Raw genomic sequence first — 16,760 nt, forward strand, 5'->3', positions numbered from 1 at the left:
AACAGTACCGAGTCCCTGTACGTCGTACACAGAACCATAGATTTAAATGGAGCTTTTCTAGACTACAGCCAGGATCCAGATCATCTGAAACACCATTAATGTCCATATTTGGCGTAATAAAACACGAGGCATCCGGCTAACTGCTTTGTAGAATATTCCCCCAGTTCTCCAAAACCACCGCTAAGGCAGGGGTTCCCTTTAAAAGCAATAGTTTTACGCTTACTCACGCCTGCATGCTAGTTACAGCTGCAGGGAGGAGAGTTAGCTTAGCTTAGCATTGCAACTGAAAGCTGGAAAAAGCGGCTATGGCTCTGTGCAAAAGTGATGTCATTCAACTAGCAGCTCAAAAGCTCAGTAATGAACACGTTATGTCGTCCGAGTATAAAAAGGCTTTTGCCCGTAGCCTTCTGAAAAACCACAACGTTAAACTGAATTTGTCTGTATGGCTTTAATAAGATAAATATATTTAATTCGTGAGCTTTAGAGGCGCTAGCAGGCAGATCCAGTTGCTCCTGAATGACTACGGGTTCAATGCAGACACCAAATGTCATGCATGTAAAATATAACGAACATAATCAAGTGTACGTTTAAGTTTAGCCGTAGCTAAGCTAAGCTAACGGTCTCCCGGCTCTCGCTTCATATTCAAACGTACAGACATAACAAGTTTGGGAAAAGTTCCACCTGGGGGGATTATTTCCACTTTAAACGTCTTTGCTTTCACCTTTTGAGGCTAGAGATCTCCTCAGAGGTTCAGATCTTCTAAAACATTTCCAGTGTGGATTTCGTCTAATTCATAACCGCTGATATTAAAAAGAAACGCATCATTTAGGCTCTTATAAAGAGGCAGCGTAGTAAATATCTCGGGGGTTTATCGCGATACCTTTCTTCACCACACGGAGATCACTTTGGTGGACGAGGAGCGGCTTCTGCAGACCCGAGCCTCTTCTCCTTTGGCATTTAAAACAAAGCAGGAATCCCCTGAACAGCTTGATTATCACGTCGAGCCTAAGTCTGATCCTCGTAGCTAAATGTGAACAAACAGGGAGATGCAGATGAAAGAACTGAAGCTCTGCTGTTGGATATAAACCTTCACATTGATTTAGACTTTTATTCTAAAAGAACATCTTGTTGCTCCTCGTTGTCAGGGAGAGAAAAATAAAAAACTTGAAAACCTGATGTGTACTGCAAAAAAGTAAAAGGTGCAGTTGTTAAGGCCAGCCTCGAGGTTTAAGGCTCCGTCTTTATGGAGGTTTTCATCCAACAGCAGAGGGGAGGAAACAAGAAGAGCTTCTCCTGAGGAAGAGGAGGAAAACCTTCATCTTTAACCGGACGATGGCTGCTCGCCCGACGGAGACTCTTGAGGATACGTAGGTAGAGTGTGACTGAGAACCAGAACCTTATATATATATATATATATATATATATATATATATATATATATATATATATATATATATATAGTACACATTATTATTCTGAGGTTGACGCTGAGGAGAGAGACTGAGTGTCGCTGGACGAGGCGAGGGAAGAGAAGAGGTATCCTGTGAGAAGAAGACGTCCATTTTGTTTTGGGATGGGGAGGAAAAGGTCTGGACTCTTTCTCCTTCACGTGGAACGTTTCCATGGAGATCAGAGGGTGGAGATCCCTCGCCGCCAGCTGTGTCTGTATATGGGGGTTACTGTTTACGTGGGCTGAGGGAGGAGGGGCCGTCACAAGGTTAGCTACGTAGCATTATTTCAGTTTCCCTCTCTCCTTCCCCTCCTCCGATCCCGCCCCGCTCATTCGTCCTCCAGGGACTCGGTCTTGATGTCGCCGGGCGCCCCTCCGGTCCGGGACAGGGCCAGGATGGTGTGGTTGACGGCGGCCATCTCCACCGCCAGAGAGATGGGGTCCTGGTGCTCGCCGTGCGCCGCGCCGTCGTCCTGGAGACGGGGAGAGCGGGAGGCCCGAGGTCAGGAGGTCAGCATGAGGTCAACCCTACGCTACTCTGACTGGCCTGTCTGGCTGTGGGCTTCTGGCTGTGGGCTTCTGGCTGTGATAGTGGTAAGCACTGGCTGTGTCTTTGCTCATCCTTTCCAAGAACCAAAAACACAAGAGCAAAAAGTGTAAGGAATTCATTAAACAGCTAACGTAAGCTATCATACTGGACTAGCTTAACTAGTATAGTACCACCGACTATACTACATTGTTTTGTAGTATGCAGGTCACGTCCTGTTGGAGCCGGTTCCATTATGAAGTCGGCCAAAGACGGCGTCTTCAACCAACTGGTGTTAGCTTTGTTTAAATCTGTTAGCTAGCTAAACTAGACGGTTCCCGGCTGCTAAAGTGTCTCCGGCTGTCAGGGACAAGCAGAGCACTGATGGCTAACTGTCGCAGTGATCGTTGTATGTGCTGAGCGAGAGAAGAAATGGGGGCGAGGCTTAGCAAATGATCAGTTGTGATCAACAGTTAGCTTAGCATAGAAACTGTGAGCAAGAGAAGACAGACAGCCTGGCTCTGTCCAAAAGGGGAAATATCTTTCAACCAGACCTCAGAAGATCACTTTGCCTGGCCAAAGAAAAGGTAACCTAAAACTTTAAATAGTGATCTTTGAGGTGCTGGCAGGTAGATATATTTATATATATATATACACATTGTTAAATACACATTGTTAAATAATGAGGTCAACTGAGGGTGAGCGATGGCATCAAATCAACTTTAAGTGACCTGATTACTGTATCTTGCCGGCTATTTAAAGACATGCAATGTGAGTATGATGGTGGTGAATTGACAGCTCTTAACCTCTCTTTGGACTGCGCCTCGTAATGGGAAGGGACTGGCATGGCAACAAAGAAGTAACCCGGGTTAAGGGGAACCAGATCCTAGTGCGCTTAAATCCCTACGCGGCGCTGTGGCTCTCACCCTGTGGCTCTCACCCTGTGGTTATCACCCTGTGGTTATCACCCTGTGGCTATCACCCTCACCCTGTGGTTATCACCCTGTGGCTATCACCCTGTGGCTCTCACCCTGTGGTTATCACCCTGTGGCTATCACCCTCACCCTATGGTTATCAACCTGTGGTTATCACCCTCACCCTGTGGCTATCACCCTGTGGTTATCACCCTCACCCTGTGGCTATCACCCTGTGGTTATCACCATCACCCTGTGGCCCTCACCCTGTGGCTCTCACCCTCACCCTGTGGCTCTCACCCTGTGGCTCTCACCCTCACCCTGTGGCTCTCACCCTGTGGCTCTCACCCTGTGGCTCTCACCCTCACCCTGTGGCTCTCACCCTGTGGCTATCACCCTGTGGTTATCACCCTCATCCTGTGGCTATCACCCTGTGGCTATCACCCTGTGGCTATCACCCTGTGGCTATCACCCTCACCCTGTGGCTATCACCCTGTGGCTATCACCCTGCCGTGTTTCTGTGCGGATGTACCTGTGTTGGTGAGGTGGGTTCCAGTCGGTAAAGGCCAAAAGGTCGGCTGAGAGGCCTCTTGTCAAAATAGGGCAGGTCACATGCCTGGAGGAAATAAAAGGTCACCATTTAGCAAAGCAGAATTTGAAAAAATATATAATTTGCTTGTTGTGCAGTTAAGCGTAAAGCTAGAGGGCTCAAACTGAAACGAGAGCGTTGCTACTTTCCTTTGCTCCCACGGAAAAGAGCGTTTTCTTAATGAATGAGCCTTGAGCAACCGTAAAAGAACTCAACTGCTTCTATAGCCGGCGTTCACATGTTCTTGGTACACGTGTGCATTAACAAGTGTGATGTGACAAACCCCATAAACTTATTCACTGTAACCAAAGAGAGGGAAGCTAATGAGTGAAAACATTTAAAATGCATGATCACGTTTAACTAATGACTGGAATGCTGTCCAGGAACAGAGTGAGCTGGGTGTGGAGGGATGTGAATGAACGGCAAGACGCCGATCCATGAAAACTAAATTAAATAGAAAAGAACAAATAAACACCACAGCATAATATGAAATGAAAACGCTGAAGCCGTCCCCGTCGCTCTGCGGGACTAATAAAGGATTATCTCATCTTATCTCTACCTGCTCGGAGAAGTCGTTCCCGTCGATGTCGTCGCTGTTGGAGTGGCCCCCGGGACTCTGGACGTCGATCCCATGACTCTCCAGGATTGTGGCTTCTTGGAGGAAGAGGATGGATTATTAGATTTACGACGGGTCACTGACTTTATCAGAAAGAATTTAACCTAAGATGTTATTCAAAATAAATGACTGAATCTTTTGCAGATTGCAAATTTGTATTATCGCCCCAGATGTTCCTCTGTCTCTAGTGGTCACTGAGTGTATGACACACTGAGTCAGCTGTAACTATGGTAACTCTGTAACTATGGTAACTCTGGGATTGGCATGTTGCACATGAGAGAAAACACGTTTTAATAAATAGCTACTCAGTAATGGATAGACAGCTGAAATAGTTAGCTAAAGGTAATAGATAAATCATTTAAATAGTTAGCTAAAGGTAATAGATAAATCATTTAAATAGTTAGCTAAAGGTAATAGATAAATCATTTAAATAGTTAGCTAAAAGTAATAGATAAATCATTTAAATAGATAGCTAAAAGTAATAGATAAATCATTTAAATAGTTAGCTAAAAGTAATGGATAAATCATTTATATAGTTAGCTAAAAGTAATGGATAAATCATTTAAATAGGTAGCTAAAAGTAATATATAAATCATTTAAATAGGTAGCTAAAAGTAATATATAAATCATTTAAATAGTTAGCTAAAAGTAATAGATAAATCATTTAAATAGTTAGCTAAAAGTAATAGATTGATAAGTATTAATAGGTTGAAAATTCCAAAGTATGACGAGTAAACTTAACTACACCAACCTAAACATTAACATTTAAACTGATATTTGTTTTAAGAAAAGCAACTTGGAGGTTGGGATCCACTGCTGTGTCGTTGTAAATTAGCACGTTAGCACAGACTTTAGCCAAATGCTACTGAATCTCTTCGGTGGCTCCAGTTACGTGCTTAGTCCCTTTGCAGGTTCATGGAGGTTCTGTTTTACAAGTATAATTGCCAGCCAGGTAAATGCAGGAGGCAAGAGGGTTATTATTATGTTTCTTCTGGTTCACAGCAGTTGAGGACGCTTTGCCAGAAGTCATTCCACATATCAGGTGACCAATTAACAAGTATTAAGCAAATGAAGTAATTAATTAACGATGAGCCATGCAATGCATATACACGTGTTTCATTGCTGTTCATGAACATGAAATAGATGAACACAGAGGGAAGTAACCCGCGGTCCTTCTCCAGAGCCACGTTACCGATGTTGGCGCGTCTCTTGATCTCTTTGCGGCGGTTGGCGAACCAGTTGTAGACTTTCAGGGAGGTCACCCTCTCCAGGTCCGACAGCTTCTTCCCTGAAACAAAGCATCCCGTCACTCAGTGCATCTTGGACCGCCTTCACCAGTCACAATGATGGTGCCTTTTTTAAATACAACGCGGTTGTTTCACGAGTGATCGTGGTTAAACTGTGTGGAAAAGAAGTAACTTGTTATTCCATCACATGAAGAGCACAGATGTTTATGAAATATATTCAGCAAGTCCAAGAAACTCTAGATCCAAAGGGCCCTGATCACAAAAGAGCAGCAAATAATACATATTTTATTAGAAAACAAAAAATGTTGTAATGGAGTCATTTCTCAGTCGATATTTTTTCATCATTTTGGTGAAAGGTGTGACAGACCACATTTCTACTCAAAAAACAATAATAGAAAATGTAGTATTAGACATTTATTTACATGTTTCTACCATTGTATTCATATATTTCACTGCTTTTGTGAACCTAAGACCTTTGGTAAACTTATTTCCATTACCTAAACCTATATACCACCTGAGTAAAGTTATGTTTTCACAAGAAATAAGAAGAATTTTCAAAAAGAAAGCTTCAATTTTTCAGCTTTAGGGTCATATTTTCTCTTTACACTTTTGCCTTGGGACAATGGTGCCTCATTATATAGATAGCTGAGATTGTTCTGCAATGTTTGATGTAACACATGGGTATGTATCTTATGTAAGTGCCTTTAAAAAGGTGAATTTAAGATTATTATTATTTTTTTTTTTTTAATCGAGAAAAAGGCCCAAGTCCCCTAAGGGTTAATCGAGTCTGCTTTGTAGCGCATACATGCATGTAAAACACACGAGGTGTGTAAAGATGTCAAGATGCATGGCTGTGTAGATCCATGTTAATGTTTACATTATGTTCAGGAATATTTTCCACCAGCAAATGAAGCGATTATCAATCACAAACGCTTTGTCTCTACCTGGCTTCTGGATAACGGCGTTGCAGGCGTTCGCTATCTCCTCCCGTTTGGCCTCGTCTGGGTACTGGTTGTCGTTGAAGTAGCTAAAAATAGAAGAGTCGCATTGATTACATTCATTTCACGACACAAGGACGACGTCGGCAAACTGGAGTCGTGAATGTTTTCTTGCAGAGAGAGGGGAAGTTTCCTCAACTCCATGTGGAAATAAGCGAGTAGTTATGAAGCGAGCTCATTCACCATGTTTCCTCCGCTCTCACCTCTCCATCACTGCCAGGCACTCCTTCCTCCACGTGAAGCGACTTCCTCGGCGCAGCCGGAAGGTCCCGGGGGCCGTGGTGATGGGCGGCGGGGTTTGCCTCCACTCCATCTCCTCCAGGGGCAGCGGGGCCGGCCGCATGGTCAGAGTGGCACCTGCAAGCAGCAGCGCATGACACATTGTCACCTTCCAAAAATAATGAGGTCATTTTTTGACTAAACCATCTGCTCGTGACACACCTCTGGTAAAACCTCCTCCATCCTCAGTTGAACATGTGACTCTACCTGTAGTATAACATGTCAACAGAGTGACTTTCACACTCTTTTTACAAGCTTTTCAAGATGGCATTTTGAAGCTAGCATTTAAGCTAGCAATTTAGTTAGCATTTTTGTCAATGAAAATCTCACTGGAACATAATATTAGCAACTATAACATAACTTGACCGTTATTACAGTCTGCTGTTGTCAGTGTCTAGAGGCAGCTTGTGCACTAGATTACATTGTGTCAAGTTGTTTGTGTTTTCTGAAAAACCTGAAAAAATTACTTATTTTAGGAAGCTGACGATATGAAGCCAGTACAGGACGAGTCTGTGGCCGAATTTAACGCGCGAGTAGATTACATGCAAAGTCAATCATTCGCTTGGTTGCGAAAAGGCGAATTTTCCGCCGGGCGCGGTGCGAATTCGCGAGTTGAAATCGAAGCCGTAAAATCCAGCGTTTGGTGTGAATCCTCTCCGTCTGCAGATCTCACAATACACTTCTGATGAGAAGCTGGGCTGAATAGTGCTGACGGGCTGCGCCGCCTCGTCTGAAATCACCACCGCAGCAGAAAAGGAAGAGCACACAAAAGATTTGATTTGCAGTAAAAAAATAAATAACTAAAAACTCATTACACGAGCCGCGCAACGGCTTAGATTTACATCGGCAGCGTAACCTCCACTGTGAGCGCCGGCTGTTTGTGCCGTTAATCATCTGCAGGGAAGCCAGGATCTCAGACAGCGCTCATCTCTTGACTGTCTTTACTCCAGGAGTTAAAACTCCTACGTGCTCCTGAACGCAACGTTTGAGGGGAAACTTGCTGCACCGAATGAATGGAGCAAGATGGACGAATTATAGACGACGATAAACCAGTAAGGGGAAAAAATAAAAACAGTTTCCTGTTGTGATGCAGAGCAGTTTCCTTCCTGAACCGGTATCAGCAGCATCAGGAACTCAATTAGGTCGAGTCTGTCCCCTAACTTTGTAAAAGATCATTTTACTCAATCCCTCTAAAATAACATAAATTAAAGTTTCATAGCTTTTTTGCATCCGATGAACGGAGGTTACTATATTTAGAATAAAGGAGAGACTTAGAGACTCCGTATAGATCTGGTAGCAGCAGAGACCTGTCAATCACCTTGTAGCCCCGCCCTAAAGCGTCCCCTATTATGGTCTGTTTGACTCTAAATGACCATAATGTACTAAATGAACATCATGCTGTATTGAAGAAGACTTGAAACTAGAGATTGAGACATAAACTCATGTTTACAATGTTTACTGAGGGAATACATCAAGAGAAGTAGAGTCATTTATATAGACTTCTATACAACCAGAGGAGTCACCCCCTGGTGGTCAGGAGAGAGAATGCAGCTTTAACACATGAAGCATAGACTTCTATACAACCAGAGGAGTCGCCCCCTGGTGGTCAGGAGAGAGAATGCAGCTTTAATACATGAAGCATAGACTTCTATACAACCAGAGGAGTCGCCTCCTGGCTTCAGGTTGCCGCCTGGGTGCAACTCAGCCTAAAGGCTAATACTAAATTAAAATCAGTACAACCAAGTACACTACAAAGTACACTACAAAGTACACTAAAATCCAGCTCCTCATCATCATCTACCTTCGTCTCCAGCAGCCTCTGATTCGCTCCCACTAGCCTACGAGGAGGCAGAGGCATCATCTCCTCATGACGCGTCTGCTTCCACTCGTCTCGTTAACAAAGTGCTGGCAGCGAGTTTCCTCCCTCCTGCTGCTCCTCTGCTATCTTAAGATCCAACTTTAAAACCTGTAAGTATTCAGAGTAAGTGGGTGCACGGCTGGCGCTGCAGACTCTACCTGGCGTGGTCTTCTCCAGCGTGTACCAGCGGTAGAAGGCCCTCTTCTTCTGCTCGCTCAGGTCGGAGCCGTGCTGCAGCAGCCAATGGGAGATCCTGCTCTGGCTGATGCCTGAAAGCAGCCAGTTAGCACCCAGTTAGCACCCAGTTAGCACCCAGTTAGCACGCAGTTAGCACCCAGTTAGCACGCAGACAACCCTCGGAAGGATTCGGGGATATACTTTTATTATAAAAGATTAAAAAAACTTGAGTTTCTATCTTTGCATTGTGAAATAGTCATTGAACAAACTCCCAAGGAGTCATGTAAAACATAATTGGGCATAATGAGCCTCACATCTTGTTTAACATGAAGACCATATTTATGGAATACAAGGTGCTGGTCCTCAGACACTGAACTCTTCAAACCTTGAGGCCTAAAAACCTTTTTGTTCAGGAAGGCATTGTTTACTTTGTTCATTCATTGTCAGCTATTACTTTGTTGTATTATGGGTTGCTTTAACTATGTTTTAACTGTTTTAATTTGTTTTACTATATATTGGCTCTGTGGCACTCTGAGATTCTTTTGAAGGAAAAGTGCATTAAAAATAAAATGCATTATTATTATCCACATTTTGGCCTCAAAAGGAAACGGATTGGAACCATGGCTCGTTATAACATAACAATATATCTGATTCTGTTCATGTGAAAGCACGTCGGCATAACAATCAATCAAACACTGTAGCTGAAGTATAGGAACACGTGATTATACTTTGGGGGACCGCCTGGGGCCTAAAACCATCCAACTACTCCACAACCTTTTATTTCCATTTTCATGCGTTTGCGTCACAATTCTCAATTTTGCCAAAGCATGTGACAGAATGTACAGATGTTTGGTCTCAAATGGCGAATTTATACGGTCTGATCACATCTGATTTGACACGGAAAGACCCAGCTGTCATTACATTTCATTTAGCGGACGCTTTAATCCAAAGAGACTTAATAAAGTTAAACCACAAAGTGCTGTCAGTAAGAGACATGCAAGTGCTGCTGAAGGTCTACTTTCTTTATTCAGGTGTAGTAAAAGGTGTGTTTTAGTTTGTAATGTGACAAAACCCAGCTGTGCTGAACTGAGATTGAAGGTAAACTCTTAAACTATGAGGACAACTTCTCTCTGTAAGAGAAGACGCCTGACCTTCGTGTTGCATTCATGTCAAGGAACAAACAAACAAACGACAGGAAAACCCTCAAAACAAACAGCCGGGTTTCTGTGTGTGTGTGTGTGTGTGTGAGAGTGTGTGAGGCTACTCACCGGTAACTTGTGCCACCACGGCCTGAGAGATCCTCCTGTTCCCCAGGAACGCCTTGATCTCCTCTTTCACCAAGCTGCTGTCCCTCCTGCACACACACACACACACACACACACACACACACACACACACACACACTTGTGGTGCTTCATATGTTTGCCTCTTCACAAAACTCCTAGTTGGGCTTTTCACAACATATTCACACAAGGAGATTTTAGTGAGGAAATGACAACACTTAGGCCACATAACGATATTACGCAATCCAAAAATCCAGGACCAAATACATACTCGGTTGACTGAGATTCCTTCAACAGATCTACAAAACCCTTCACAAAGCAGCACTTTAATGTTGAGCAGAGATGTTGTCATTAGGTTCCTGTAGATCATCCACTGAAGAAAGAACCAATCCAACAACAAGTTCATAGGAAACCTACAAAGCCCAACGAGTCCATCCTAACCTAGGGTGCAGTCTGCCGGCATCATCTGTGCTTTGTTCTTGTCTTTCATGGCCTCATCACACAGAGGGGATGAACTTCAATGCATTGAGAGACGAATGACCACAATGCACTTGGTGGACACGTTTCCCGCCTCTCAGCCTTCAGGTGGTGAGGGAGCGTGCAGAGACGGGGGATGGAGGTGAGAACACAGGTAAGTACACAGCCTCATCCTGGTGCACACACCTGTCTGACGGGTAGAACCGCAGTTATCCATCCTAGTGCTGCACTTTTACTGGAAGGCCCCACCCACCCACCTTCTAGCAGCGCCCCACCCACCCACCTTCTCGCAGCGCCCCACCCACCCACCTTCTAGCAGCGCCCCACCCACCCACCTTCTAGCAGCATGCTTTGAGCCGGTCGGTATCCCAGATTCAGACGGTCTGAGCGCAGAGCGCCCGAGTGCTGCGCTCATGTATTTCTGAAACGGGAATGCGTCACGGCTCCTTGACATCCTGCATCAATATCCTCCACGCCGGCCTCTTGCGGCGCAGCTAAAATTAGAGCTCAGAAAACGCTGCTTGTATCGACACCCGCTGAATCAATGGAGCACAAGCTGCTGAACGAGACTGAGGAGGAGGAGGAGGAGGAGGAGGCCAACTCAAAAGGCCTGCAGAGACACTTGGAAGAGAGAGACAGAAATCAGAAGAAGGGCATTGTGGGATGGTCGACGAGCCCAAACCGTGCCTTTTCCGTGGCTCATCTCTGTGAAAACAGTTACCGTTTCCTCCATCCACCATGGAAATAACCACTAGTTCTGCTCTATGCTTGTTGTGTAAACTCCACATACGTGGGAACATCACACTCCATGGTGTCTGGGCTCATGATATTATCCACAGTCCCACAACAGCGTCAGGCGGATTTTTGAAATATTTCAAATTCGCTTTTTCGCAACCGCCTGTGCATTGAAGTTTCCTTCAATCATCATATAATAACTGATGTTACTCGTGTGGGTACGATTCTTTCTGTCTTCCCAAAGTCAGCTTTTCCCCAACGTCTACCAAACAATACTTCTGTTTAATGCAATGAAACAATGACTCAAGATCTCAACGAGAACGCCTTTCATGCCGTTTTCACAGGATGACGTGTTCATGTTCACGCTGAACCAGACCAACCAAACTAATTCCATGATGACTTGATCCAACATGAGCAGGTGACTGTGTTCAGTCTGTACTGAAGAGCTGCAGCACAGCTACTAAACAGCCGAGAGAAACGGTTTCTCAACTTCTCTTTCCAGAAGTGAACGGCGATAATGCCGAAACAGGAGGAAAAAAACTAAAAGTTGTGATCTGATCAAAAGCTCAGGAACTAAATTAACTCTGTGGAGAGATTGTTCTTTCAACTTCTGTTCCCAAAGTCAAGAATGAATCTCTCTCACTGGAGCTTCCAGTTGGTGCTGTTTAGTTAACCCCTAAGATAAACTGGGATGTCTTGCCTCATCGTTACTGGTATTACCGCCAATACAGCTCGTAAACGACCACGACGTTGGAGGAGATTGTGTCTTTTAAAGTTGGACAACTAAAGGTTCCCCAAACAAAGTTGCCCAAAGGTTTCTCGCTCGCTTTGCTTCCTTCGCCACTGACCTCATCAGCTCCTCCACCTTGTCGTCGATGTCCAGGTCCTCCTCCGTCGCTTCGAACCCGAACGCCCGCGCCGCCGCCGCGCTGTTCACCGGGTACCTGGGCGGAGACAGCTTCCCGTTGGGCGTGGCGGCCAGGCTGTCCCGGCCGTTCTGCGCCAGCGCCGCCAGGGAGACCGGCGAGGGCAGGATGGCGGACGCCGGCGGCGGCGGCGGCGGGCCCGGCGGCGGGGACGTGTCGTAGCTGTTGCTCGGGGACGGCGACAGCCCGCCTCCGCCGACGAACTGCGTCTGCGTGGCGGTGGAGATCTTGGACGCGGTGGAGGTGGCGGCCGCCGATTGGTCGACGGCGACGCCCTCGCCTCCGTTGCACGTCGCGGCGGCGGCGTTGCCGTTGTTGGCGTAGCAGGACGAGGAAGAGGAGGAGGAAGAGGTGCGGCGCCCGAACTTGTCGCCGTGCTCCCGGTCCAGCCGGTCCAGGGTGTCGAGCGCCTGGAGGATCTCCTGCTTGCTCATGCCGCTGCGACGCAGCCGCTGCAGCAGATCTATCTGCTCGATGGTGAAGCGCGGCTCCTCGATGAAGTCAGACATCCTGCTGCTGGAGGAGAGACAGACAGGTGGTGAGACAGGGAGGAGGGAAGAAATGCAGAAGTTGAGGACAGCGAGTAAGTGAAGAAGACGAGAAACAGATGGAGAAAGAGGAAAGTCACACAGAAATGAGACAGATGAAGGAAGGCGGAGGCAACGAGAGGATTAAGTGGGAAAAGAGTGAAAAGGGAACGCAGAAAATGAAAAGGATGGGAAGAGAGAAAGAGAAAGAGGAGGAGGAGAGTCAGAGGGGTGAAAACTGCAAGAAGAAAATAAGCAGCAAATAAGAAAAGGAAGAGATAAGAGTGTGAAAGAAAGAAAGAGGGAGGGAGGGGCCGGGAATACAAAATCTGCTATTTTTGGGACCCAGCCGGAGTCACCTTGACAGCTGATGCTATCAGCGCTCCGGCTGCTCTTCAGAGCTACAGCGGATCCCCGGCTCGGCGCCACCCACGCTTTGTGTTTTTCATAAGCAATTTGCACTGCTCAAAATCAATGCGACTGGAATCAAGACTGCGGCAGATTTTTTTTTTTTTTCATCTCTCCCGCGCTGCGCTGATATGATAAACGCTTTAGAAAGAGGTCACCGGCAGCTCTGTGTGCTCTCTCCTCTACAGCTGTGCACTGGGACGAGAGGAGAAATGACTCAAGTGTGCGTGTGTGTGTGCGTGTGTGTGTGTGTGTGTGTGTGCTGTTTTCAAGTTATTGTGAAGGGAGCCAATATGACATGGTGACTATAATAAGCCTTTAAAAGGAGAACAATCGGCCACATTTCAGTCACTCTGAGTGGGCTCTGAAACGCGTTGCCTCTGTGCCACGAGGCGGCTGAGCACCGGACGACGTTGACGAGTTTCTTGACTGGTTGTTACCGCCGGGGGTCAGAGACCCGTCCCGTCCCTGAAGCGGTCACATCAGGAGAGCTCTGCAAGCAAGACGAGCTTCAGGAATCATTATCCACCAGGGTCACGCATTCACCAAGTTTACTCTTCCATTTAGTAGGGTTAAGGGCGCGCACACACACACACACACACACACACACACACACACACACACACACACACACACACCCCCTTGAGGTGATATAACACACACGGGTGACGAGTTCATTATGAGTGACCCTACTTCTACTCTCTAACTAGACAACTAACGCGGGCCTGTCTCTGACACACACACACACACACACACACACACACACACACACACACACACACACACACACACACATCTCCGTGATTAACGCAAACTACTTCTAGACCTCTTCAAAGCTCACACTAAATAAATAAATCACGTTGGATTTTGCACCATGCATAAACATAACCTTACCTAAATGCAAGGCGCGTGCACGCGGCATCAGACGCTCCCAGGGTGAAGCTAACTCGTTTCTTTGACAGTGTTTTAAATCGTCCCAACATGGCCGGGCAACATGGCTCGTTTAGCGGGGAGCGCCGCCGGGTGAAGCCAGCGCGTTCACGCCCTTTGCCCGGGGAGCTAGCGTTAGCAGCCCGGGTCCTCCGGCGGACGGGCGGGCAGTGCCCCGGCGTAGCGTCACTCGACCCGCACACCGGCCCCTGCCGCTCCCGCGGACTGCGCACGGGGCATCGCGGAGGACGGCGCGCGACCCAACATCTGCCGTTTCATGGCGCTCGCGCACAGGAGCGATTAGCATAACATGCTAGCCGCGCCTGCCAGCGCTGACATAGCTGACGTTAGCCGCCGCTTGCTAGCGGCCGTTTGATATTAATAACATCACTTTCACTGTTGTACGTCTCCAAGTACACGACTTACCTCGTTCAGATCGTCCCCTTGACCATTTAACTTTGGCAACTCGAGCAAAGCCCCGCGGCGTCTTCCACTGCAGCCGACCGGCACCGCGGCTTGAGCACAGCCCCGTCGACCCCGTTCAGAGGCTTATAATCAGAGGAGAATTATTCGCCTCTCCGCTTTGTCTGTCTGACAACAGCCATATTGACAAGTAACACCTCCGAGTAGCGACGAGGGAACTGTAGTTTCACTCCCGCGACGGGCCTCTGCCAGGCGGCGGCGTGCTTCACGATAAAAACTACAAGTCCCAGAAGCAATGGCGGCACCGGAGCTGATGCTCTCTGATCTACAGTTGTCACAAAGCAATGCAGGTTTTAATGTGACCGCCATCACCTGTACCAGGTACCAGCAGCACAGGGACAGTTAACATGACATGTGTATGGTAGTTAAAAATATATTATAATAATTATGAGATAGTTATGTCATAATTATGAGATAAGAGATTATGAGATTCCATAGTAAAAAACAGAATAGTTGTGGCAAGGAGAAGGCCATTTAAAAAAATAGGAAAATATTTGGCTATATTCAAGATTCAATATTCAAGATATTGTTATTGTCAGATGCACAGATAACAGAGTTACTCTGTACAATGAAACACTTGTTTAGCTGGGTCCTCCTAACTCACACAATTACAATAAACTTAAGGTAAACAAAATAAGGCACAACATATAGTAAGAGTATTGCACAAAAATAAGCCACAAAAATACAATAGCAGTATTGCACAATCAATTTATTTTGAATTAATTATCTGATTGAATTGATAATAATAATTTAGGATAGGAATATATAAGCATTTTGGCTTCTACCTATACCTTTTCAGTCTTTCTGTTTTGTATATTATATAGAATATTGTATTGTAATGATTGACTGAATAAAACACACAAACAAACAATAAACTTAAGGTAAACAAATGAGGCACACAATATAGTAAGAGTATTGCACAAAATGAGGCACACAAATATGATATCGGTATTGCACAATCAGTGCATAGCGTGCATTGCAGGATGGTCGTGACAACACGAGGTCACAGCGGTGGAATTGGAATTGTTTTGCATTGAGATTTAGTTTTGCTGCTGTTTTATTAGCCTACACAGAAAGTGTAAGCAATGAATGACCAAAGTATTCACACGTTCTCTCATTATGTTACTTGTGTTTAGAATTAGGTTAAAGACAGGTTGTCTTTAATGTCTCTTTTGTCTTATTACATTTATCTTGTTTATTGTGTATTGTGTATAAGTAGAAGAGCAAAGTGAAAACACACATGGCCAATAAAGCTGATTCTGATTATAGTGAAGCATCGTCTCTAAAAGCAGTTCAAATCAGACCCTCCTAAGTTTGATTTCGCCCACAGGGCTAAACTTCTAAACGTGTAGACCTATTTACATGTGGTAAGGTTCCAGTTCTGTTTGCTCAGCTGTTCTGGAGGAAGCCGGTCAGCAAGAGGAGTTACAACAGAAATCATCCTGCAAGGGGCAAAAGGATCCAGGTGGCCAACTCAGCCTGCGCTCCACTAGACTGAAGCACCCGGTGGAGTGAAGCGTTAATATTCTTAAACACAACAGTTCAGAGAGCTTGTAATGCAGAGATGATAGTCGTAAAGTCAGTAACCAATGGGAAGTGTCATCTGTTAGTTAACTTAACATGTAGCGTCTTCAAAATGTGTAGTTTAACAAAACATATCTTTAAAAGTTAGAACTCTGCACTCACACAGTAGCACTCAGCAAACCTTGAAAGGGGTTTGTTAGTATATCGTTCATTCATACAACATCCGGTTCTACTGCACAGTGATGAGTGGAGCTGTAGAGCCTCGTGTACAGGAGACGCCTCACAGCTTCACGCAGCGTGGAGCCGCACACGTTCTGTAAGCGGGTTCTGTACACAGGTTCTGTAAACGTCCTGAACACGTTCTGTATACAGGTATAACTCTGTTATCTGTGCATATGACAATAACAACATCTTGAATCTTGAATACTTTGCACATTCTTTATCGTTTCATTTCCTAAATGAATACGCTCTACTGTTTTGTTTGTGTAATATGTAAGTTGCAGCTTGTTACTGTGACAAACTAATTTCCCCTTGGGGATAAATAAAGTATACATCTATCTATCTATCTATCTATCTATCTATCTGTCTATCATAGCAATGCATAGTGCACTTTATACATATTTTTGTGCAATACTGTCACTATATGTTGTGCCTATTTGTATTTATTTTGTGCCTTAAGTGTATTGTAAAGTGTATTGTAATTCTGTTTTAGGAGAACAGCATAATAAGCTGTTCATTGCACAGAGTAACTCTGTTATCTGTGCATATGAGAATAACAATATCTTGCATCTTTACTTGTACTCATGTATACAG

The 16,760-nt window shown here is 45.3% G+C and overlaps 1 protein-coding gene across 1 annotated transcript; it reads right to left on the reverse strand.

Annotated features, from left to right (window-relative positions):
• Window positions 1–1,779: 1,779 nt before the first annotated feature.
• On the reverse strand, window positions 1,780–14,473 carry LOC306733559 (homeobox-containing protein 1-like; the record flags this gene model as incomplete). Its single annotated transcript, XM_079214826.1, has 10 exons — window positions 14,367–14,473; window positions 11,998–12,591; window positions 9,923–10,008; window positions 8,636–8,746; window positions 6,544–6,697; window positions 6,287–6,369; window positions 5,288–5,383; window positions 4,039–4,133; window positions 3,423–3,506; window positions 1,780–1,923 (listed from the first exon to the last, which is right to left on the reverse strand). The coding sequence occupies exons 2-10, from the start codon at window positions 12,582–12,584 to the stop codon at window positions 1,780–1,782; spliced, it is 1,440 nt and encodes a 479-aa protein (XP_079070952.1). The 5' UTR covers window positions 12,585–12,591; window positions 14,367–14,473.
• Between the last annotated feature and the right edge of the window lie 2,287 nt (window positions 14,474–16,760).

Source organism: Taurulus bubalis (assembly GCF_910589615.1).
Source record: "Taurulus bubalis genome assembly, chromosome: 3".
NCBI lineage: Eukaryota > Metazoa > Chordata > Actinopteri > Perciformes > Cottidae > Taurulus > Taurulus bubalis.